The sequence below is a fragment of the Telmatherina bonti genome, assembly GCF_933228915.1.
Source record: "Telmatherina bonti genome assembly, chromosome: 1".
Lineage (NCBI taxonomy): Eukaryota > Metazoa > Chordata > Actinopteri > Atheriniformes > Telmatherinidae > Telmatherina > Telmatherina bonti.
Genome location: NC_136619.1, coordinates 42,585,715 through 42,611,105, shown reverse-complemented (window position 1 = coordinate 42,611,105; position 25,391 = coordinate 42,585,715). Strand labels below are relative to the sequence as shown.

The window sequence follows — 25,391 nt, the reverse complement described above, 5'->3', positions numbered from 1 at the left end:
TCCAAATGGATCAGCAGACACTAAAATCTGTCTTCATTTGTCTGTTCAGAAGTGAGATTCAGTGGAAAAGAAATGTTTTCTGTTTCTGTGTTTTTATAAAGAGGGGGTTTGACTGCAGAGACCAGATTCTGTATTCTGGTCGGTGGTACGGGGGGTGAAAGGAGACGGTGCTAACACAGAGAGACAAAGACTGACTTGTTTCTCACTGTGACATGAAAGTGACAGAGTGCAAGTGTTTCCTTTCGCCAAATGTGAGCTGAATCAGTGGATTGAAAGGAAACAGACACAAGACGGGGAGACGGGGACATATCATCTTGTTTAGTTTGCTCTAAAGGTCAAACGCTGCGCAGCATCATAGTCTGAATTTGTCTCCTTTAACACATCAGAAATACATATAAAATCTTTCTTTTTACATATTGTCAGACAGTAGAAGGAAGCAGCCGCTGAAAGAGGAAATAAGTTGTTTTTTTGTTTTTTTTTTTAAATCACAAATGAAACGATTCTACACAAGCAGAACCTAAAAACTCCTGTCCATCGCATATAGTGGATATATCCTACACCAGGCTGGCACTGGATAATCCAGCTAAACAGGATTGTTTTTTCCTGGCCTCAAGTTAAGTGCTCAACTATACTGATGATGATGACGATGATGATGGCTATTTAGTCACAGTTTTACCATTTAGAGTCTGTCTGGACTGGACTGTCTGCTGGTTTTAACTGGAGATTTTAGTCCCAGTTTTATCCGCTACAGCAGAGAGGGCTCTTCTCCACATGGATGAAGATATACAATTGGAAATCTTCATTACTAATGAAAGATTATTAAAGATTTAAAGTGTGTTTCTGTACTTTTGTGCCAACATGCCTAAACAATGCAGCTATAAAGTACATAAAGGCTAATTTTTTTTACTTCCAGCTGATGTCGTAAAGTGAGAGTCCACAGCCTTAGCTGCTAATGTGAGAGTCCACGGCCTTAGCTTTAGCTGCTAATGTGAGAGTCCACGGCCTTAGCTTTAGCTGCTAATGTGAGAGTCCACGGCCTTAGCGTTGGCTGCTAATGTGAGAGTCAGTGGCCCTAGCGTTAGCTGCTAATGTAAGAGTCCATGGCCTTAGCGTTAGCTGCTAATGTAAGAGTCCAAGGCCTTAGCATTAGCTGCTAATGTGAGAGTCCACGGCCTTAGCGTTGGCTGCTAATGTGAGAGTCAGTGGCCCTAGCGTTAGCTGCTAATGTAAGAGTCCATGGCCTTAGCGTTAGCTGCTAATGTAAGAGTCCAAGGCCTTAGCATTAGCTGCTAATGTGAGAGTCCACGGCCTTAGCGTTGGCTGCTAATGTGAGAGTCAGTGGCCCTAGCGTTAGCTGCTAATGTAAGAGTCCATGGCCTTAGCGTTAGCTGCTAATGTAAGAGTCCAAGGCCTTAGCATTAGCTGCTAAGTTGACTCTAGATTCTCTGCTTTGGTGTGTTTAACCTCATGCAACTAATCTACTTACGGAAACTGTTGAAAAACACAAAAAAGTTTAATTTTAGCTTGAAACTGTGAAAGGTGTTAGCGGTTAGGAGTGTTCCTGCTGCAACACTGCGGAGTGTAATTCTGATAGCGATGGGGTTTCGTTGGTGCTTTGCAGAGAATCACAGAAACTTTTCCATGTTTAATCACAATCTTTCTCTTTTCTTGCCCACTCGCTAACAGAATGCAATCAGTTTCTACTATTTCTGTCCCGGTTGCACATGAAACTGTCCAGTTATAGAAATAATTAGATGAACATTCTCTCTGCTCCTCTGGATGGAGGTTTTCTGATTGTCGGGCAGCAATAGGCAGCAGACTAAGCAGCTCTGAATAACAGCCATTGTGGGTCTAATTAGTTTTTGATAGTGAGTCCTCCTGTCGGGAGAACAGATGCTCTCTTCACTGTCTCCGATTTCAGCACACGTTTTAAGCTTTTAAGAACGGCTAAAGTCATTATGCAGGAGGTGGAAGCATTTCAGTTCCAATCTCACCTCCATACGCTGACCGGACCACCGCCAAATAAATAATTAGTTTTCACTGGTTTCAGTTAATAATAATAATGACATAACAGTGTAATTTGGGACTAAAATGATTATTAACATCCTCCCAACACGCCAAGAGAGTCAGTGTGAGCATATGATCCAAACATGGACATGCTTTATGAGAACACGACAAAAAGTGGCGTGACTAAAATAATAATAATTTTCTTGAGACGTTATTGAATTACAGCCGTCACATGATGACATTTTTGTTTTTATTTACGTATTTGTCCCTCACAAGCTTTTTGTGTTTCTCTCTGTATGACTACGCTGTTCCTTTAATAGGTTGGCACACATATTCATGCGCGCCCCCCCCCCCCTTAATCCAGTCCTCAGTTTTACGGCTTACAGAGCAGATCAGTCCTTCAGCCACCGTCTACTCATCTACGCTCTGAGCCATGCACAAATTCTCCACCCAGCTATACTTTCAAGTTAAAAGTGTTTACAGTCTTTTCCGACTGATTTAATGTTGTTGTTTCAGATGTGGAAAGTGGGGGGCATGTCTTTGTAGGTACCTCACAGTTACAATGCAGATAGCAATCCTCAAGGTTTTCACGTGTCTTCCCCCCCCCCCCCCCCCCCCCCCCCCCCCCCCCCCCCCCCATTTAGAGTTTTTTTTTCTCACTCTGTGGCTCCTTTAGACTTCATGCTTCATTCGGTATCCATTGTTAATATTGGCCTAGAAATAAAACCAGGATATCTTTCATTTTGTCTTAAAACCTTTCCATGTAATCTCCAGGGAAAAGTGTTAGCAATAGTTAGCAACTAGCAGCTGCTCTAACCTGGGCTGGGAACGGATGTTTGTAGTATCACTATTATGTTTATTTTGATCACAGGTGTCCAAAGCCGGGCCTTGAAGCTGCTGCAGGTTTTCCACATATCCCTGCTCCAACACACCTGGCTTACATTAAACAGATCCAACAGCCTATAAACTTCTGCACAATGATTGATTATGCTGAATCAGCTGTGTTGGAGTGGGATACCTGGAAAACCTGCAGGATTGTGGTCCTTGGGGAATGGGACACCGCTGATTTAGGCTTTCAACAACTTGTATATGGTGTGAGTCGTCTTCAGGTTTTGTCTGTATGCTGCTAGCTTACTGCTAGCTTCTGTCCAGCTTCCTATTAGTTTCCTGCTAGCTTCTTTCTAGCTTTCCATTAGTTTCCTTCTAGCTTCCTGCTAGCTTCTGTCTAGCTTCCTGCTAGTTTCCTGCTAGCTTCTGTCTAGCTTCTTGCTAGTTTCCTGCTAGCTTCTATCTAGCTTTTTTCAAGCTTCCCGCTAGCTTATGTTTAGCTTCCTATTAGTTTCCTGCTAGTGTCCTGCTTGCTTCCTGCTATTTTTTTTTTTTTTAAACCCCACCATGTTGCACTTTGGTCAACATTGGGTTTTGGGTTTTTTTAAAAGTGTGTTACAAATAAAGTTTTATTGTAGTGTCCTGCTTGCTTTCTGCTAGTTTCTTTCTAGATTCCTGATAGCTTCATTCTAGCTTCCTCTAGCTTGCTGCTAGTTTCTTGCCAGTCTGTGCTAGTTTCCTGCAAGTTTCTTGTTAGCTTCCTGCTATCTCTGTTGTTTACTGTCTTTAGCCCCGGAAATTTGGGAGGATGGACCACAACTTTTCAATTAATCAATCAACAGTTTTGAGGTGTTTACAAAGAAAATAATTAGTTCATAGTTACTGGTAGTCTCAGCGATCTAACCTCTAATCAATATCAGGATTAATTAAACAGGTTACCTTCATTATGATTAGTTAGCAATTATTTCAGTTTTATTTTATTTTTAGTCCTCTTAGCTAACAGCTAACACCAAACAAGCTTTACCTGTTCATGTCTTTTTTTTCTAATCATGCGGTCATGGATTTTAACTTTTAACCTGCTAACGGAGGTCTGGATGTCTGAGATGGAGTTGTTGGGTCTGAAGTTGGTCTGAAACTACCGAGACGTGCTCTCCTGGGAGGATTAGCAGCAGGATGATGGACTCCAGATTGTTTGACCTTTCCAGATTGATCAACAGTGTGGATGTTTTGTGCAGAACGTCAGTCTCTTGACTGAAAGTAGGTAGAAATAAATAAATAAAAACTAAATAATTTAAACATGAAAGTCATAAACACCTGGCTTCATGCTAATGTGGGGAAAACTGGGGTGATCACTGCAGCAACAACCCCCTAACCGGGCAGACAATGGGGGATCCCCATAAGGTAAACCCTGATGATAATCAGGAAGAGTCTTTCATGCTTCTGTGTTAGTTAACTGTGACAGTGTGATGTGTTATGATTTTATTATATCCTGATAAATGAAACTCTTGTCAGGAGCAGGTTGTACTTTCTCCTCCTCTGCAGAGCGGTAACTGCAGGATCTGCTCAGGAATGTAGGAAGTAAGCAGCTCTGTAATTACCGCCGGCCTTCCTCCGCCAGCCTCTCATTGCTTAGCGAAGATCTTCCTTCAGTGTAGACGAGTCTCAGCCAAGAGCTGGAAGAGTTCAGAGGCTGTACGGGAGGAGAGGGAGAACGTCTGCGGTGGTGACTGAAAAGAACGATCAGTTCCAGCAGCTCTCCGGCCCCCACCCCCACCCTCCTACTCAGAAGCAGAGCAAGAAGGCCTCACCACTCACCATGCAGGCGCTACAGGGCAAAAAAATCCGGATGGCACATTCTTTAGGGGTCCAATCATGCATGTAATCCCTAAAAGCAGTTTGTGCATCTCTGTGTGCAAGTGCATTTATTTTATGACCGAGATGTGAGGCTTCGAACTGTGCTGCTGTTTGATGTTAACACCACCCTGTCTGTGGCAGCTTGACTTTGTTGTGGTATCGTTGTGTTTACTGTAACCACACGGGGGAAAGCTTTAGCCTGAAAACCAACTAGCAGAGGACAAGAATAGAGATGAAGCAGGAGAATGACATGAAACTCAGGTGATGTGTTACAGAGCACGCAGTTCCTGCAGCCACCATGTTCCCCCTGCAGCGCTGCGCCTTCAACAAAAGACAGCAGCAAAGTAACGAGCACATGCTACTGTCCTTTTCTATTTCAGGAGTTTGCTGCACTCACAAAGGAGGTGAACATGTGCCGGGAACAGCTTCTGGAGAAGGAGGAGGAGATTGCAGAGCTGAAGGCGGAGAGGAACAACACACGGGTCAGTCAACTGCACACAAAATACCTGATGAATTCCTGCTGCTTCTGTTTCGACTACAGATGGTTGCCATAACACGGGTTGCCAGATCTGGCTCTGTCTCATGATCCAAACCTGTTTGTTACCTGCTGACTCAGCAGCATATTTCAGCCCGTCCAGAAGTGTTTGTCTCATGTCAGATGTTTGTGTTGTTGGTTTCTGTTGTAACAAACCTAATCTGTTTTTTGGCGGTCTGCATCCAGCTGTTGCTGGAGCACTTGGAGTGCTTGGTGTCTCGCCATGAGCGCAGTCTGAGGATGACCGTGGTGAAGAGGCAGGCGCAGTCTCCAGCAGGTGTCTCAAGCGAAGTGGAGGTCCTCAAAGCGCTCAAGTCACTTTTTGAACACCACAAAGCCCTCGATGAGAAGGTACATCCTGTCTTTGGGTCTTGGTCTGGAGTCGTATTCTTATTCCCAGGACTACTTTACACATTCCCAGGACTACTATACTCATTCCCACAGCTACTGTACTCATTCCCACAGCTACTGTACTCATTCCCACAGCTACTGTACTCATTCCCACAGCTACTATACTCATTCCCACTGCTACTATACTCATTCCCAGGTCTGCTATACTCATTCCTAGGACTACTTTACACATTTCCAGGACTACTTTACACACTCCCAGGACTGCTATACACATTCCCAGGACTACTATACTCATTCCCAGGCAGAAAAAATGGACTTTGTCGAGAAGAGATTAACGTCTTGGTTGAATCCTTAACTCCAGGTTTAACAGAAATGATTATTTTCCTTCATCCAGTGAACGTATAAAGGAGCTCCAGGTTATTTCCACTCTAGTAGTATGACGCTTCTTGTCAGTAAAGAGACAAATCTAATTGAACGAGTAATTCAACTCAAATCAATCATCATATTTGGTTCAGTTTTCCTTCCATTTACATGCACTTATGATTTAAAGACTTCTTCTCATCAGGTTTTTGGAACTGGACTAAATCAGATCATGTGAAGCTAGTTAAGTGAAAGCTGACGATTTCAGACCGACTGGATTCATGTTTTTATAAATATAACCCAGTTTAACTTTATTAAAAGGAAGCAGCACATAGGATAAACTGGATTCATCCAAACATTAATTCTGGACATTATAGAGGCGCAGTGTCCCATCATCTCCTATAGTATGATGTTAATGTTATCCTGTTAACAGCTGATGGTTTTTATACAAAGAAACTGTTTAAAAAAGACATTCAGAGTTCTGTAAGATATTTATCTGTTTTTGTTTCTGTTTCAGGTAAGAGAGCGACTTCGAGTTGCTTTGGAGCGATGCAGCGCATTGGAGGAACAGCTTACTATTTCACACAAAGAAGTAAGTATCTTTGGATCCACACTGTGCTTCAGTTGTACATATATTTATTCTTGGACTTCCTATGAAAACATGTAAAAATGAACTGCATCTTTAGGGAATCTTGTCATAAATTATTACAAGGAAGGTCTAAATTAATTTAAATTAATTCTAAGCACATATGTAGGGTTGTTTTTTGACCAAAGCTCTCTTCATTTAGACTCTTATTTTGGTGCTATTAAACTTCGTGAGATCTTTTACCTTAAATGGTGTCACTAAAAATGATGTTTCATGTAGTTCCCTTATTATATTTACATACATCTGAGTTCCTGCTGATTGTGGCCAAAACAGGATTATAAATGCTGGACGACGTCTGCTTTATGCCGCATTCTCTAAATCCCACGGCTAAAGCCTCAGAGTAGCTCCAGACAAACTGACTACAGGTGTTCTGGTGGTTCGGTCCGACCCAGACCACCCGACTACAGGTGTTCTGGTGGTTCGGTCCGACCCAGACCACCCGACTACAGGTGTTCTGGTGGTTCGGTCCGACCCAGACCACCCGACTACAGGTGTTCTGGTGGTTTGGTCCAACCCAGACCACCCGACTACAGGCGGGTGTTCTGGTGGTTCGGTCCGACCCAGACAACCTGACTGCAGGTGTTCTGGTGGTTCGGTCCAACCCAGACCGCCTGACTACAGGTGTTCTGGTGGTTTGGTCCGACCCAGACCGCCTGACTACAGGTGTTCTGGTGGTTCGGTCCGACCCAGACCGCCTGACTACAGGTGTTCTGGTGGTTCGGTCCGATATCACAGAAGTTCAGAATAATCTGCTGAAAGCAAACGCTCACATACGTTTACTTTTGTTTTTCATATGAAAACAAAAGTAATGTCACGTGCAGGTTGCATAAACGGGTCGGGTTTCGTCATCTCACGGGTTCTGGTGGGTTAATGTGGACCTGTTCTGAAGACATGCTGGTAGCTTTGGTTCTGTTCCGACCCAAACAAAAGCCTGCATCACTTCCTCCTCCTTCATGTCCGCACCGTAGCATCCCTGGAAGCGGGCCGGGTCCGGTTAAAGCGGGCCGGGTTCCGGTTAAAGCGGGCCGGGTTCCGGGTAAAGCGGGCCGGGTTCCGGGTAAAGCGGGCCGGTTCCGGGTAAAGCGGGCCGGGTTCCGGTTAAAGCGGGCCGGGTTCCGGGTAAAGCGGGCCGGGTTCCGGTTAAAGCGGGCCGGGTTCCGGGTAAAGCGGGCCGGGTTCCGGGTAAAGCGGGCCGGGTTCCGGGTAAAGCGGGCCGGGGTCCGGTTTAAGCGGGCCGGGTCCCGTTAAAGCAGACGGTTGCTGTACTGATCATGTGACGGGCGTGGCGTTAACGGTGCTGTTTCCTGCAGCTGGCGTACCTCAGGGAGCAGAGCAGCCAGAAGAGAGGGCTGGCTGACGGAACCAGCGAGGTCAACCACAACTCTGAGAACACTCCCAGCACCAACGGCAAGGTGAGCGCCGGTCCAGAACCTTTCTGTCCATCAGTTTTGGACCCTTCTGATGTAACGATTACAGACACAGAGTTCCTCTGCTGGGAAGAAATCCGGTTACAGGATGGAGATTTATGATTATTTTCCTTCGTCGTTTAGCTGAGACGTGTTTAAGCCGGGGAAACTTCTGCTTCTGCAGCGTCTCTTTAAAATGATGCTGGAAGTCCAGCGGTAAACCCAGCCTTCCAGATTCAGGCTCATCACGTCTCTGTGCTGAGGTTTTCTTTTGAATCAGTTCAGAAGCGTTCAGACGCCGACGTGAAACCGGGACCAGTGTGGGATATAGATGGGTTTTAACCTCGTGTTGATGGGCTGAAGCATAGCTGGAAACACACGTTGGAAGTATGGTGGGATTTTCCTCTGAGCTCTGTAAACTCTGCGTCTTTCAGGTATTTCTGTAACTTCATGTAGAAATGAAAACAACGGTTCTGATTAGGGCGGCACAATTAATCGGATTTTGATCGGGATCACGATTTTGATGTCCACAATTAAACAAACCTGATCGTCAACAAAATTTACATTCAGAACGCAACTCTGCTGCAGCGTCTCTGATCACTCAGGTTCTCAACCAGCAGTCCGGTGGGAAGTTTTCCAGTCGATCCGGTGGGAAGTTTTCCAGTCGGTCCGGTGGGAAGTTTTCCAGTCGGTCCGGTGGGAAGTTTTCCAGTCGGTCCGGTGGGAGACGGAACCAGCCGACTTCTGCCGCCGTCTGATGCGTGAATCCTGACTGAACGTCCGGTGGGAAGTTTTCCAGTCGGTCCGGTGGGAAGTTTTCCAGTCGATCCGGTGGGAAGTTTTCCAGTCGGTCCGGTGGGAAGTTTTCCAGTCGATCCGGTGGGAAGTTTTCCAGTCGGTCCGGTGGGAAGTTTTCCAGTCGGTCCGGTGGGAGACGGAACCAGCCGACTTCTGCCGCCGTCTGATGCGTGAATCCTGACTGAACGTCCGGTGGGAAGTTTTCCAGTCGGTCCGGTGGGAAGTTTTCCAGTCGATCCGGTGGGAAGTTTTCCAGTCGGTCCGGTGGGAAGTTTTCCAGTCGATCCGGTGGGAAGTTTTCCAGTCGATCCGGTGGGAAGTTTTCCAGTCGATCCGGTGGGAAGTTTTCCAGTCGGTCCGGTGGGAAGTTTTCCAGTCGGTCTGGGTGATAAGTTTTCCAGTCGGTCTGGTGGGAGACGGAACCAGCCGACTTCTGCCGCCGTCTGATGCGTGAATCCTGACTGAACGTCAGCAGAGCAGTCACGTCTTTTACCTGCTGGAGACTTTCCATGTCCTGCAGCTCCAGTCCAACCTGTTTCCGACCTGCTTCCAGCGGTCGTCGGACGGTTCGCTTAGTCAGGAGGAGGAGTCCAGCTTCGGGAAGGTCGGCGAGCTCCAGGAGGTCGTGGAGCGTCAGACGGCTGATTTGGGCCAGATGAAGGAACGCATGGCGGCCATGGTGTCGCGCATCAGCGAGCTGGAGGAGGACCTGGACACGGCCCGGAAGGACTTGATTAAGTCTGAGGACATGAACACGCGGCTACAGAGAGACCTCCGGGAGGTGAGACGTCAGGTCGCTGCTTTTACCTCCGCTGTGAGTCGGGCGTGAGCTGACGTAGACCTGTGTGTGCAGTCGATGGCGCAGAAGGAGGACATGGAGGAGAGGATCACCACCCTGGAGAAGCGTTACCTGGCAGCCCAGCGGGAGGCGACCTCCGTCCACGACCTGAACGACAAGCTGGAGAACGAAGTGGCCAACAAGGAGTCTCTCTTCAGACAGGTAGGTGGCGTGCTTTCAAACGGCGTTGGCGTGGGCGGACGTCCACGAGGCGTCCGAGTTATCCGAGGCGTTGGAATCCTGGCTGAATGAGAAGAGACGTCTTCCTACCCCCCACCCTCCCGTCCTCCATCTCCTTCTCTTCCAGCCCGCCCCCCACCCTCATGTCCTCCATCTCTCCCTCTTCCAGCACGCCCCCCACCCTCATGTCCTCCATCTCCTTCTCTTCCAGCCCGCCCCCCACCCTCCTGTCCTCCATCTCTCCCTCTTCCAGCCCGCCCCCCACCCTCATGTCCTCCATCTCCTTCTCTTCCAGCCCGCCCCCCACCCTCCCGTCCTCCATCTCTTCCTCTTCCAGCCCTGCCCCCCACCCTCCCGTCCTCCATCTCCTCCTCTTCCAGCCCGCCCCCCACCCTCCCGTCCTCCATCTCTTCCTCTTCCAGCCCGCCCCCCACCCTTCCGTCCTCCATCTCCTCCTCTTCAAGCCCGCCCCCCACCCTCCCGTCCTCCATCTCCTCCTCTTCCAGCCCGCCCCCCACCCTTCCGTCCTCCATCTCCTCCTCTTCAAGCCCGCCTCCCGTCCTCCATCTCCTCCTCTTCAAGCCCGTCCCCCACCCTCCCGTCCTCCATTTCCTTCTCTTCCAGCCCGCCCCCCACCCTCCCGTCCTCCATCTCCTCCTCTTCCAGCCCGCCCCCCACCCTCCCGTCCTCCATCTCCTCCTCTTCCAGCCCGCCCCCCACCCTTCCGTCCTCCATCTCCTCCTCTTCAAGCCCGCCCCCCACCCTCCCGTCCTCCATCTCCTCCTCTTCCAGCCCGCCCCCCACCCTTCCGTCCTCCATCTCCTCCTCTTCCAGCCCGCCCCCCACCCTTCCGTCCTCCATCTCCTCCTCTTCCAGCCCGTCCCCCACCCTCCCGTCCTCCATCTCCTTCTCTTCCAGCCCGCCCCCCACCCTTCCGTCCTCCATCTCCTCCTCTTCAAGCCCGCCCCCCACCCTCCCGTCCTCCATTTCCTTCTCTTCCAGCCCGCCCCCCACCCTTCCGTCCTCCATCTCCTCCTCTTCAAGCCCGTCCCCCACCCTCCCGTCCTCCATCTCCTCCTTTTCCAGCCCGCCCCTCACCCTCCCGTTCTCCTCCTCCTCCCAGCTGTTTGTCTCGCCCCCGACCCTCTCCCCGCCTCGTGGCGTGACGTTAACCCCGGTTTGCTGAGGGACGTCGTGTTTTGTTGCAGACTGAGGAGAAGAACCGGCAGCTGCAGGAGAAGCTGGAACTGGCCGAGCAGAAGCTGCAGCAGACCATCCGCAAGGCCGAGACGCTTCCCGAGGTGGAGGCGGAGCTAGCCCAGAGGGTCGCCGCCCTCACCAAGGTAAGCCACCATCCTCCATACCACCCCCTCCTCATCAGCTGCAGCTCATCTGACGTCATTCTCCAGGTTTATTGTCCCGGTTCTGGACAGGATCTGTCCTCTCCAGAACCCGGACTTTAGTGGGTCCGATGCAGTTTTCGCCGACCACATGGCGTATTCACAAACATCTTGATGGAAGCTGTGCTCCGTTTGCAGGCGGAGGAGCGCCATGGCAACGTAGAGGAGAGACTCCGGCAGCTGGAGGCGCAGCTGGAGGAGAAACACCAGGAGCTGCTCAGGGTGAGAATCTTCGCCGCCACGCCGACGGTCTGAGCACGTGCGGTGACGTGAAAAGCTTTGTTTCTGTCGCCGTAGGCACGGCAAAGGGAGAAGATGAACGAGGAGCACAACCGGCGTCTGTCAGAGACGGTGGACAAGCTCCTGTCGGAGTCCAACGAGAGGCTGCAGCTCCACCTGAAGGAGAGGATGTCGGCTCTGGAGGATAAGGTGAAGAAGAGTCTGACGGGAGGCGGGACTTCCTGGATGCGTGTTTACTTTTCTACTTCCTGTTTCTACTCAGAACGCCCTGATCAGAGAGCTGGATCACACCAAGAAGTTGATTGAGGAGTCTCACCACGAGAAGGTTCAGTAGAACTCGCATTTTATTTCTCACTCGGATTACAGAAAAATATCTTATTCTGGATTATTTTTATCATCAATATGTTAGGCTCAAACATTTTTATTTTTAATAATTCAAAGGAAAATTAGTTAATCTATTACAGATTAATCAACTTTTTTTCATGAAAAGTTTCTTTTAATTTCCTGTGATTAATGAGAATAAACCAGATGTGTCCACGTTGATCAGTTAATCAGCTTCATGACAAAACTCCAGTATCTCAATATGAAATTCATAAGTCTCTGGGGAAAAAAGAAGAAAAAAAAATCACTAGAAAGAACAAGAAAAAAAATTAAAAGAAAAACAAATCATTAGAAAAAAACTAAAAAAAAATCACAAGATAAAAAGAAAAAACAAATCTCTAGAAAAAAGAAAAAAATCACTAGAAAAAGAATTTCTTCTTTAAAAAATTACTAGAAAAAAAAAAATAAATAAAACAAATCTCTAGAAAAAAGAAAAATATATTTTTTAAAAATCACTAGAAAAAAAACACTAGAAAAAAGAAGAAAAATGTTTATTTAAAAAACAATTAAAAAAACTAGAACGTAACAAAAAAAAACAAAAACAAAATCACTAGAAATTTTCTTTTAAAAATCACTAGAAAAAAAGAAGAAAATCTGTGTCTGATTACAGGAGAATAAAGTGCTAGTCTGGAGGTCAGCTGGACAGTTTATTTATCTGGTAAACTTGACCGGGTTTCTCAGGACAGTAACAGACCCGCTTGTCTCACCTCTCTGCTCGGTAAATGTGCGCTTTCTTCATGTTTTCTACTCTTTTCTACTACCAGGAGCAGCTGCTGATCCAGATTGAGACCATGCGGGCCGAGACCGAGCAGGACCGGAGCCGCAGCAACTCCTTGCTGCACGGGTACGTCATCTAGCCGCTAGCATTCACAGCTGTTCTGGCACCGGTCTGACTGCTTGTCGTCTTGCAGGCGCTCTCAGATGGGCAGCACGCCAGACTTCAGGTATCCGGTGTCGGCGTCCTCCATGATGGACAGCAACTCGGACCATTACGGCAGCGCGCTCGTCCTGCGGCGGCCTCAGAAAGGACGAGTGGCGGCGCTGCGCGACGAGCCGTCCAAGGTGAGTCATTCGGGTTTTTATCAGCTTATTGATCTGTCTCGTTGATTTGTCTTCCTGGCAGCGTGTCGCACGTCTTCCTCTTTCCTCTGCCGGTTGAATGTTTCAGCTTTCTCTGACAGGTTTCTGTTCTGTTTCTTCTCTGTTTGCTTCCATAACGGACGTCAGCGCCATGTAAGTCCGCCTGTCTGCTGCAAAATTTACCTGCTTTCTCCTGCTGCTCCCACCTGCCTGCTGCCTGCTTTACCTCCCCGTTAACCCTGAAACCTCTCACCTCCCCCGTCCTGTGTGTACCCACGTACGTACATCCAGGTTCAGACTCTGAACGAGCAGGAGTGGGAGCGCATGCAGCAGGCCAACGTCCTGGCGAACGTGGCCCATGCCTTTGAGAGCGACATGGACGTCTCCGACCTGGAGGAGGACCGGGACACCATCTTCAGCTCGGTGGACCTGCTGTCTCCTGCCGGCCAGGCTGACGCACAGACCCTCGCCTTGATGCTGCAGGAGCAACTGGATGCCATCAACAACGAAATAAGGTATGCCACGCAGCCGTCGCCATGGTAACCACACCATTATACAGTTGTATTCATCCCCTTCCATTAAAGAAAAGGCTGAATTTACAACAGTCACTCAAATAACTGGAGACTTAAAAAAGGAACTATAACTAAAAATTTGCAAAAATATAATTTAGTAATATAAGGCTAAGTTCACACTACAGGCTGAAGTGACTTAAATCCGATGTTTTTGCCCCTGTGCGACCTGTAACCGATCTTTTCTTAACAGTCTGAACGACACAGATCTGATATTTTCTAATGCGACCCAGGCCGTTTGGATATGTGGTCCTAAATCCGATATGTATCTGATCTTTTGCCATGCGACTTCAGTCTGAACGGTCAGGTCGCATTAATCCGACACGCGACAAACGTCGTTATTCTGCGTTTGCTGTTCATGAACTCTTTATCGGTAAATGCGCTCTCATCACTCTCCCACCAATCCTGACTGCGACTCCGTACCCAAGCGTTTCACTCTACAGTTGTTGCTGCCACAGCTCCAAAAAAGGCCAAAACGTCTCCTTAAAACGAACCCTTTTAACTTTTTTTAAACTTTTACGTTGGACAAAACTTATAAAATAGCAAATGCTCTGCTGCCGTCCATATTTACTTCTGCAAACACAAAGACGTCACATGCACGTTCAATGCACGTCGCCGTGTCTTCTACACATGCGGGACGCTGCTGGTGCGCATGAGGTTCATACAGGAGATCACATACAAGTCACATTTGATCAGAAATGTGAATGGACTTTCAAAAAGTTCGGATTTAAAAAAAACTATCCGATATGAGCAGCAAGCCCTGCAGTCTGAACGGAGCCTTAGAGACTGTTTTTTCATATAATTGAGTTGAAGAAAGAAAACAAACAAATAAATTGGTCCTGGACAAATTAGAGACTTTTCTGTTGAACAGTGGGACAAAATACCTGTCAACAGGTGCAGAAGTCTGACTGAGAGGAACAGAAAACACCTGACTGGAGCAGAAACATTAAAGGATTGTTCAACTAAATATTAGTTTATAAGTGATGTAATATCTAATAAATTATCTAATTTGTTTGCTTTAAAAAAAAAAAATCTATTTAACGAGAATTAGAAAATAATGTAATGATTTTCATTAAATTTTTATTTATTTTAGTCAATTTCAGCTTTTTTCCACTGGCAGCTGTTTTTCCTTCTTTAATGAATAAATATGAGCACAACTGTAGATCTTCTTGGTGGGCAAGAGAAATAATTAAGTTCTCAGCACTGTGAATGTTTATCTACACATACAGAGGATTACTTGTGAGCTGATTAAGTAATCCTAACGTAACCCTAGGAACGAGTAAAGTCAGTCTCTGGCATCTTTAACGGACATAGTTCGCAAGTAAGTGGAGCAACACCACCGTGTGCCACCGGGGGCAGTGTTGAGTTGCACGGCTAACACAACCAGAGAAGAAGACAGATGCAGAAACCGCCTAAAAAACCTGCAAAAAACTGTGCTTTTCTTCTTCTTCAGTTGTTCTTGGCCTTGCCACGACCAAACGGCATCAAAACATGGAAATAAACTCAGCATCGCCCACTAGTGGAAAAACGGCGACACAGCATCCCTTTAAAGCATCTCCATGATGAACATTTCAGTCTAATTTATGTTAATATGCAAATCCAGAAGGAAAATAATCAATAATTTCCCACAATGCTGTATTGATCCTCTCAGATCAGCCAAAAACGCGCCAACAGAGAAAGCTCCGCCCCTCATCTGCATGCTGCGTCTGATTGGTCAGCTGCCAGGAGTAGTTATCGTGAGCAGTGAAAGTGGGCGTGGCTTTATTCTCGTAAACATGGAGGAGACGACCAATCACTGAGTCCCTCCCCCAGGACGTCACGAACATTTCCAAGTAAAAAAAACTCTAAAACCATTTCCGTCGCCATGGAAACCAAACGTGGAGCGGGCTGGAGAACTCAAACGTGCGTTTAGGTGATAAAAACGGCGCCACTCACATTCATCACTGTAGAAAGAAAACTAGACATGGCGTCATAGAGCCGCTTTAAGGGCCGTTTCCAGCCGCAGACGAGGCGTCCCGGACCCCTGTTGCGTTCCCGCCGTGGCGAGCTGTCGGTGAAACGTCCTCCGTGTGTTTGTCCTCCAGGATGATCCAGGAGGAGAAGGAGAGCACAGCCATCCGGGCGGAGGAGATCGAATGCCGGGTCGGTAGCGGCGATGGTCTGGGCGCACGGTTTCGCTCCATGAGCTCCATCCCGCCATCGCTGTGTGACGGCTCATCGCTGGGCAGCTCGCCCCCCGGCTCGGGCCAGTCCACCCCCCGGCGGGTTCCCCGCAGCCCCAACAGAGAACTGGACCGGATGGGGGTCATGACTCTGGTAAAGCCTCTTTGTTTCCATGGTGACCTTTAGATCAGGTCTGATCTCTAAGGTAATGTTTGTGTCCATGCCGATCATGTGTATTGATCACTAACGTCTGCATGTATATGTCGGTAACCCCCCCGCCCGAAGCAGTACTGCTACGACCCCTACATCATCCAGAGCTCCCTCTCCCAGCAGACAGTGACTTATCTGCCATACGGGGGCCCCCCCCAGGCCTGTAGCTATCCACCTTACTTCCAGGTACCTGCACGTCACCTCAAAGCCCCCCCTCACCCCTCCTGGGTGGGTGCAGCCTGTCACTTCCTCCTCCTCTTCCTCCTCCTCTTCCTCCTCCTCTTCCTCCTACTGGCTTCAGATACATGAAGGGATTACTGGAGTCAGCGGGGTGGAACTGGTTCCAACATGGTGTAGTGATAAGGCTTTCAGCAACCTGAGCATCCCGTAGACGTCTCAGCTCGCTACATCCTGGGTGGGGGGCGTGTCTCTGATGTGAAGAGATGGTTTCAGCCTCTCAATGGTCTGAAGGCTTAAAACAACCAGTTCATGCATCAGTAGAGTAAAACCTGCCTGGAGAGAAGATCTTACTTCTGCTCCTTCTTCTGAATTCCTGCACAGATGAAGCTGTTTACCATCATGTCTACATTTTCTACTGAGGTTTGTTCTTCTGGAGGCACGTCTTCCAGAGTTTCTGTCCCACGGAGACGAGACCGACGTCTTCCAGAGTTTCTGTCCCACTGAGACGAGACCGACGTCTTCCAGAGTTTCTGTCCCACGGAGACGAGACAGACGTCTTCCAGAGTTTCTGTCCCACAGAGACGAGACAGACGTCTTCCAGAGTTTCTGTCCCACAGAGACGAGACAGACGTCTTCGAGTTTCTGTCCCACGGAGACGAGACCGACGTCTTCGAGTTTCTGTCCCACGGAGACGAGACCGACGTCTTCGAGTTTCTGTCCCAATGAGACGAGACAGACGTCTTCCAGAGTTTCTGTCCCACGGAGACGAGACCGACGTCTTCCAGAGTTTCTGTCCCACTGAGACGAGAGAGACGTCTTCCAGAGTTTCTGTCCCACGGAGACGAGACAGACGTCTTCCAGAGTTTCTGTCCCACGGAGACGAGACAGACGTCTTCCAGAGTTTCTGTCCCACGGAGACGAGACAGACGTCTTCCAGAGTTTCTGTCCCACAGAGACGAGACAGACGTCTTCCAGAGTTTCTGTCCCACGTAGACGAGACAGACGTCTTCCAGAGTTTCTGTCCCACGGAGACGAGACAGACGTCTTCCAGAGTTTCTGTCCCACCGAGACGAGACAGACGTCTTCCAGAGTTTCTGTCCCACCGAGACGAGACAGACGTCTTCCAGAGTTTCTGTCCCACAGAGACGAGACAGACGTCTTCCAGTTTCTGTCCCACGGAGACGAGACCGACGTCTTCCAGAGTTTCTGTCCCACCGAGACGAGACAGACGTCTTCCAGAGTTTCTGTCCCACGGAGACGAGACAGACGTCTTCCAGAGTTTCTGTCCCACGGAGACGAGACAGACGTCTTCCAGAGTTTCTGTCCCACAGAGACGAGACCGACGTCTTCCAGAGTTTCTGTCCCACCGAGACGAGACAGACGTCTTCCAGAGTTTCTGTCCCACCGAGACGAGACAGACGTCTTCCAGAGTTTCTGTCCCACCGAGACGAGACAGACGTCTTCCAGAGTTTCTGTCCCACCGAGACGAGACAGACGTCTTCCAGAGTTTCTGTCCCACGGAGACGAGACCGACGTCTTCCAGAGTTTCTGTCCCACCGAGACGAGACAGACGTCTTCCAGAGTTTCTGTCCCACCGAGACGAGACAGACGTCTTCCAGAGTTTCTGTCCCACGTAGACGAGACAGACGTCTTCCAGAGTTTCTGTCCCACGTAGACGAGACAGACGTCTTCCAGAGTTTCTGTCCCACTGAGACGAGACAGACGTCTTCCAGAGTTTCTGTCCCACGTAGACGAGACAGACGTCTTCCAGAGTTTCTGTCCCACGTAGACGAGACAGACGTCTTCCAGAGTTTCTGTCCCACGTAGACGAGACAGACGTCTTCCAGAGTTTCTGTCCCACGTAGACGAGACAGACGTCTTCCAGAGTTTCTGTCCCACAGAGACGATACAGACGTCTTCCAGAGTTTCTGTCCCACAGCGACGAGACAGACGTCTTCCAGAGTTTCTGTCCCACGGAGACGAGACAGACGTCTTCCAGAGTTTCTGTCCCACGGAGACGAGACAGACGTCTTCCAGAGTTTCTGTCCCACCGAGACGAGACAGACGTCTTCCAGAGTTTCTGTCCCACAGCGACGAGACAGACGTCTTCCAGAGTTTCTGTCCCACAGCGACGAGACAGACGTCTTCCAGAGTTTCTGTCCCACCGAGACGAGACAGACGTCTTCCAGAGTTTCTGTCCCACCGAGACGAGACAGACGTCTTCCAGAGTTTCTGTCCCACCGAGACGAGACTGACGTCTTCCAGAGTTTCTGTCCCACGGAGACGAGACAGACGTCTTCCAGAGTTTCTGTCCCACAGAGACGAGACAGACGTCTTCCAGAGTTTCTGTCCCACGGAGACGAGACAGACGTCTTCCAGAGTTTCTGTCCCACGGAGACGAGACAGACGTCTTCCAGAGTTTCTGTCCCACGGAGACGAGACAGACGTCTTCCAGAGTTTCTGTCCCACGGAGACGAGACCGACGTCTTCCAGAGTTTCTGTCCCACGGAGACGAGACAGACGTCTTCCAGAGTTTCTGTCCCACGGAGACGAGACAGACGTCTTCCAGAGTTTCTGTCCCACGGAGACGAGACAGACGTCTTCCAGAGTTTCTGTCCCACGGAGACGAGACAGACGTCTTCCAGAGTTTCTGTCCCACAGAGACGAGACAGACGTCTTCCAGAGTTTCTGTCCCACAGAGACGAGACCGACGTCTTCGAGTTTCTGTCCCACGGAGACGAGACCGACGTCTTCCAGAGTTTCTGTCCCACCGAGACGAGACAGACGTCTTCCAGAGTTTCTGTCCCACCGAGACGAGACAGACGTCTTCCAGAGTTTCTGTCCCACGTAGACGAGACAGACGTCTTCCAGAGTTTCTGTCCCACGTAGACGAGACAGACGTCTTCCAGAGTTTCTGTCCCACTGAGACGAGACAGACGTCTTCCAGAGTTTCTGTCCCACAGAGACGAGACAGACGTCTTCCAGAGTTTCTGTCCCACGTAGACGAGACAGACGTCTTCCAGAGTTTCTGTCCCACGTAGACGAGACAGACGTCTTCCAGAGTTTCTGTCCCACGTAGACGAGACAGACGTCTTCCAGAGTTTCTGTCCCACAGAGACGATACAGACGTCTTCCAGAGTTTCTGTCCCACAGCGACGAGACAGACGTCTTCCAGAGTTTCTGTCCCACGGAGACGAGACAGACGTCTTCCAGAGTTTCTGTCCCACGGAGACGAGACAGACGTCTTCCAGAGTTTCTGTCCCACCGAGACGAGACAGACGTCTTCCAGAGTTTCTGTCCCACAGCGACGAGACAGACGTCTTCCAGAGTTTCTGTCCCACAGCGACGAGACAGACGTCTTCCAGAGTTTCTGTCCCACCGAGACGAGACAGACGTCTTCCAGAGTTTCTGTCCCACCGAGACGAGACAGACGTCTTCCAGAGTTTCTGTCCCACCGAGACGAGACTGACGTCTTCCAGAGTTTCTGTCCCACGGAGACGAGACAGACGTCTTCCAGAGTTTCTGTCCCACAGAGACGAGACAGACGTCTTCCAGAGTTTCTGTCCCACGGAGACGAGACAGACGTCTTCCAGAGTTTCTGTCCCACGGAGACGAGACAGACGTCTTCCAGAGTTTCTGTCCCACGGAGACGAGACAGACGTCTTCCAGAGTTTCTGTCCCACGGAGACGAGACCGACGTCTTCCAGAGTTTCTGTCCCACGGAGACGAGACAGACGTCTTCCAGAGTTTCTGTCCCACGGAGACGAGACAGACGTCTTCCAGAGTTTCTGTCCCACGGAGACGAGACAGACGTCTTCCAGAGTTTCTGTCCCACGGAGACGAGACAGACGTCTTCCAGAGTTTCTGTCCCACAGAGACGAGACAGACGTCTTCCAGAGTTTCTGTCCCACAGAGACGAGACAGACGTCTTCGAGTTTCTGTCCCACGGAGACGAGACCGACGTCTTCCAGAGTTTCTGTCCCACGGAGACGAGACAGACGTCTTCCAGAGTTTCTGTCCCACCGAGACGAGACAGACGTCTTCCAGAGTTTCTGTCCCACGTAGACGAGACAGACGTCTTCCAGAGTTTCTGTCCCACGTAGACGAGACAGACGTCTTCCAGAGTTTCTGTCCCACGTAGACGAGACAGACGTCTTCCAGAGTTTCTGTCCCACAGAGACGAGACAGACGTCTTCCAGAGTTTCTGTCCCACAGCGACGAGACAGACGTCTTCCAGAGTTTCTGTCCCACGGAGACGAGACAGACGTCTTCCAGAGTTTCTGTCCCACCGAGACGAGACAGACGTCTTCCAGAGTTTCTGTCCCACAGCGACGAGACAGACGTCTTCCAGAGTTTCTGTCCCACAGCGACGAGACAGACGTCTTCCAGAGTTTCTGTCCCACCGAGACGAGACAGACGTCTTCCAGAGTTTCTGTCCTACCGAGACGAGACTGACGTCTTCCAGAGTTTCTGTCCCACGTAGACGAGACAGACGTCTTCCAGAGTTTCTGTCCCACGGAGACGAGACAGACGTCTTCCAGAGTTTCTGTCCCACGTAGACGAGACAGACGTCTTCCAGAGTTTCGATCCTGGTTTCGCCTTGCAGCCGTCCTCTCAGATGAAAACATTGATCCAGGACGAGTGTTTGGCTCCTGGAAAACTCTGCTCTCCTGACAATCGACCGATCCAGGAATGTGCGATAGTGAGATTAGTTTCAGCAGAACCTGGTTTGGTCCTTGTGGGGAAGAAGTTTACCAGGTTTTCTTCAGCAGGTGACGTCAGAAATAGTTCAGCCCTGAAAGTATTTCTGCAAAATAATCGGCGTCTGTGTCTCCAACGGAAACTTGTGAATCAGAAGAATCTGCATGAACAGGAACATTTTTGGTGTTTACATGAACTTCTTTGGCGAGTTCCTCCGTTTCCTCTTCCTGTTTTCCTTTTATAGCTCGCTAATCTCGTCTTCGGCCGGCCTGCGGCGTGAAGGAAATGAGTGATTAGGCAGAGAAATGTGGCGCGCTGGTGCTTTATTTGCTCTGCTAGTGGCAGCTCTGTGAGGAATGTAGAGAGAAATCACTCCACTGCCAGGGTCCAGGGAACATATTACTGCATCACATCAGTTCTCTGGTTCTGCATGAAAGCAGACTGACCTCCGTAGCGTCTGAATTAACTCCTGCTGTCCTGTGATTGGCTGCTTGGGTTCTGCTGTCCTGTGATTGGCTGCTTGGGTTCTGCTGTCCTGTGATTGGCTGCTTCGGTTCTGTGGTTCTGTGATTGGCTGCTTCGGTTCTGCTGAGTCGGGCTGCACCCATCCTGCCTGGTCATGTCTGCTGCTGTGCTGCTGATTCTTCATTTCACACGTAACTCGTCTACGTCTGGAAAAAACATCCGTTTCTGCAAAGATTTCATGCTTGTGTGTGTGTGTGTCTTTGGTTTCACCGCTGACCTGTTGTGCATCCGACTAACTGCTGTTCTCTCTCCTTCTCTGCCACGCTTCAGCCTAGCGACCTGCGCAAGCACCGCAGGAAGGTAAACTAGCAGCCTGCTTTCCAGCGGCTTGTTAACACCCCCACCCCCACCCCCATGTCATCACATCCCTCCAGTCCAGACTGTTCAGCCTTTTTTGTTTGTTTTCCTGATTTGTGGCTGATTTTTTTTTTTTTTACTGATTTATTCCATTTATTTTTATTCACACAATTATCTTTATATCTTTTATTTATTTTAATTTATTGATTTTTTTTTTCAGGTTTTAATTGTAATTTTTTTTTTCAAGATTAAAAAGAAATTAATTTAGTTTTATATATCTAAAAATAAATAACACCATTATGGGATTAATATTTAACATATATTTATTTATTTTAATTTTATTTATTGCAATAATTTCTTTTTTGTCAGTATTGTAGTTTAATTATGCATAAATCTAGACATTAATGTGTTAATAATTTACTTTATATATTTTTCTTCATTGCATTTATGTTTTTAATTTAATATAAGTAATTATTTTCAAGATTTAACTGCAGTTTAATATTTTTTATTCCCAGATGTTTTTTCTTCTTTTATTTTACATATTTAAAACAAATTCAGCCATTAAGAGGTTAAATATTTATATAAATATGACTGTAATGTCCAGCATTGTTTTTCTGATATTCAACCATTTTAACTTTTATCCTCACAGCCAGTTAACACGTTATTCGTGCTTTCTTTATTAAAGCTGATCAATATTTTATTGCACATCACTTAAAGGCTGTAAATACATAAAGCCATGTTAAACTGAACTTTTATCAACCTTCATCTGCATGTTTGGAGCCGTGCTCCACCAGATCAGTATTGCTTTCATTTGAACGTTCCTAATTAACAAACTGAGGTAAAAATTTTCAGTGAATTGATAAAAAATTATGAATTGTTTTACCCTGCCTATCACATTTAGGCGTTACTGGTTCCATAAACAGAAACTGGGAGAGTTGAACCTCAGAGGGAAGTTGGCAGAAGTGTTCCAGGTCAAATCATCTCAACTTTCTGAGACATTTTGCAGCATTTTATTGTGAAATTCTTTGCTTAAAACCTCGTTATGCACAAACTGATCGATGTAATCTGCCCCCTGGTGGATGCATTAGTAATACACTAATGTTGGCACATTAAACGGTTAATATACTAAGATTATTTTTATGTTTGATGCACTTTCTCCCATTTATTCATTGAGTTTGACCCTTTCAACTCAGCTAGATCTCCCAAGTGCCATCACGTCCATCATCATCATCATCACCAGCAGCATGTAAAGGTCATGTGACCCTCCAGCTAGTCTACGGAGGTTTTCCAGCGTTTCTATCCGTCCAGGAGGTCTACAATCCAGATGTAGTGTTTATTCAGAGACTCTAGATGGTAAATCCATCTTCATCACATCTTCATCATCATCGCTACCATGTTGCTAAGAGACCTCTATTTTCACCTGGACATGATGATGAAGACACTTCCTGTCAGACTTTCCACCAATCAGAGAGCTTAAACTGACGGTAACGTCCAATCAGGAGCAGCCAAAGATAAACAAGTGATGAGAAAAGCAGGAAAATAATGATCCTCTATGGCTGGAATAAAGCCAGGAAGACGTTTGGATGCTGAAAACGTCGCGTCTGCTTCAGCTTCAGCTTCCTCCTGTCGTTTGAGACGAAAAAAAACAGATTACTCCTCATTTTCCTTCGTTGTTACTTTACGTTGGATTTAATCGTCTCCGTGATGAAACTGCTCTTCATGTCGGTTCTATCTCCATATGACGTCAGTCTGAAGGTTTTCTGTTTGTCCTGCAGTCTGCTCAGGACGACAAGACCACCATCCGCTGCGAGACGTCGCCTCCCACCACGCCTCGCTCCATGCGTCTGAACAGGGAGGCGGGACACGCCGCCAGTCACGAAGACATCAGGGACATCAGAGGGTAAGAGCTGAGCTTCCCGCTGCTGGTCTCTGCAGCGTCTCTCTCCGTCTGACCCCCCCTCTGTCTGCGCAGCCTGGGAGGCCTGCAGGACGGTCAGGGCAGCAACCCCAGCAGCAGTAACAGCAGCCAGGACTCCCTCAACAAAGCAGCCAAGAAGAAGAGCATCAAGTCGTCCATCGGACGCCTGTTTGGGAAGAAAGAGAAGGGCCGCCCCAGCGTTCCTGGGAAGGACTCGCCCAGCCAAGGTGAGGATTTTCTGATTTTTTTTTTTTTCCCTCATGTTTTATGATTTTATTTCTTTTATTTTTATGTTTACATTTATCCTTTTTTCTATTTGTCATTATTTTATTTTTTTAATTTGAAAATAGATTATTTTATTGATATAATCAGTTCACTTTATTTTAATACATGTTAACATGTTACATGTAAATAATTAACTTTTTATTTATGATTTAAAAAATTCAATATATTGTCATAATTTTTCTCATATTTCAGTTTATTTCCATCTGGAGTTTTTTTTTGTCTTTTCACATCCTAAAATCCAGGTGATTAAAAGGTTAATCTGTGATGTTGGTGTTTGTGCTTGTAGCCGGCACTCCCGAGGCGGACAGTTCTCCAAAGGAAGGTTTAGGAATGGGAACGCTGGGGGGTCCTGCAGAGAAGAACAGGAAGCTGCAGAAGAAGTAGGTGTCCCTGCTGAACGCCTGTAGGTTGAGACAAAGCTGAGGGATGATGTAACAGGATGCCTTTAATGGAGATGATTAATAATGTAAGAGTTGGTGAATGAGGCTGCAGTCCAGGACCGACCCCCCCCAATCACCCCCACCCCCACCGCCATCACCTGACTCACGCTCCACCCTCTCAGCTTCATCCTCCACCTCCATCACATCCAGCACCTCCAATTATTTCATGTTTTATTTTCTTCCCGAAAAGCAGAAACTGGTTTATTTTTATTATTTCATTCACTTTTTATTTGCCAACCTTACTCTTTTTTTCTTTTTTTTTTTTTTTTTTTTACCATCTTCTTCTCATCCCATGTTTAGTCCAAAGACCGGGTAAGTAGTCACCTTTACTTGGCTTTGCCTCCCCCCCCCACGGCTTCATGTTGACGGACCTAAACGACTGCTCCTCTGAATGTCTGACGGCCTTTCCATGCTGCTCTTCACCCTGCTTTCCACAGAGGAGCTTAACTAACTGTGTGTGTGCTGACTTTAGTGAGTGACCTTTTCCTCTCGCAGCATGACCTTATGCACTGCAACTGTAGGAAAGAAATGTTCCTGGAAGAATTCAGCTGTTTGTGTGGAACGGCGCCGCCTAGTGGGCGAGTCCAGCCGTGTTCTCACCGTGCATCGGCTGACTCGGAGCGTGCATGGAGCTCTTCCTGCTGTGCATGTTCCTACAGCTGTAGAGGAATGCCGTTTTCTTCTTGGTGGACTCTAGCAGCACTGGTTCTGGGAGAAAACGGACGAGCTCCAACCTGAAAGCCGACTCCCTTCAGGTTCAGGTTGAACTGGACGCACTGGTCTGGAAAAAGGCTGAGCTGCTTTTATTTGTAAAAAAACAAACGATGTCTTTTGTTTTCCTCCTTATTTATTATTTACACGTTTGAGATTCTGCCAAACGGGGTTCTTTCAGGGACTTAAAAAGTCTAAATATGTTAAATTCAACATTGCATCATTAAATGTCATTCATTTATTTTGAAAATTATGAATAAAAACATTAAATAACATTTATCACTGACTACGTGAACGTATAATTAATCAGGTAATACTGAAATCTTCCATATAGAATTCATGGAAGTAAATAATTGATTTGATAATCAGTTAAATGTGGTTTTAAGTCATTTTAATGAATGAAATTGATGATTTGACCTTTTAGTTTCTTGACCTGCATTAATTTAATCTTACATCTGATTGGTTAAACTGCTCCTCAAGTCACTATA

At 47.7% G+C, this 25,391-nt stretch overlaps 1 protein-coding gene across 4 annotated transcripts in view; it reads left to right on the top strand.

Annotated features, from left to right (window-relative positions):
* The window catches only part of ppfia1 (PTPRF interacting protein alpha 1), a 55,505-nt gene that overhangs the window by 13,600 nt on the left and 16,514 nt on the right, over window positions 1-25,391 (top strand). For 3 of the 4 annotated variants that reach the window (XM_079244538.1, XM_079244535.1, XM_079244536.1), the window contains exons 3-20: window positions 5,070-5,171; window positions 5,411-5,575; window positions 6,453-6,527; window positions 7,892-7,993; window positions 9,339-9,566; window positions 9,639-9,785; window positions 11,012-11,146; window positions 11,342-11,425; window positions 11,501-11,632; window positions 11,706-11,768; window positions 12,589-12,668; window positions 12,736-12,886; window positions 13,196-13,419; window positions 15,558-15,789; window positions 21,523-21,552; window positions 23,325-23,449; window positions 23,522-23,694; window positions 24,039-24,132. In XM_079244538.1, coding sequence (XP_079100664.1) covers window positions 5,070-5,171; window positions 5,411-5,575; window positions 6,453-6,527; window positions 7,892-7,993; window positions 9,339-9,566; window positions 9,639-9,785; window positions 11,012-11,146; window positions 11,342-11,425; window positions 11,501-11,632; window positions 11,706-11,768; window positions 12,589-12,668; window positions 12,736-12,886; window positions 13,196-13,419; window positions 15,558-15,789; window positions 21,523-21,552; window positions 23,325-23,449; window positions 23,522-23,694; window positions 24,039-24,132 — 2,342 coding nt within the window. The remainder of the gene's footprint in view (window positions 1-5,069; window positions 5,172-5,410; window positions 5,576-6,452; window positions 6,528-7,891; window positions 7,994-9,338; window positions 9,567-9,638; window positions 9,786-11,011; window positions 11,147-11,341; window positions 11,426-11,500; window positions 11,633-11,705; window positions 11,769-12,588; window positions 12,669-12,735; window positions 12,887-13,195; window positions 13,420-15,557; window positions 15,790-21,522; window positions 21,553-23,324; window positions 23,450-23,521; window positions 23,695-24,038; window positions 24,133-25,391) is intronic. The other variant, XM_079244537.1, reaches the window with a different exon arrangement.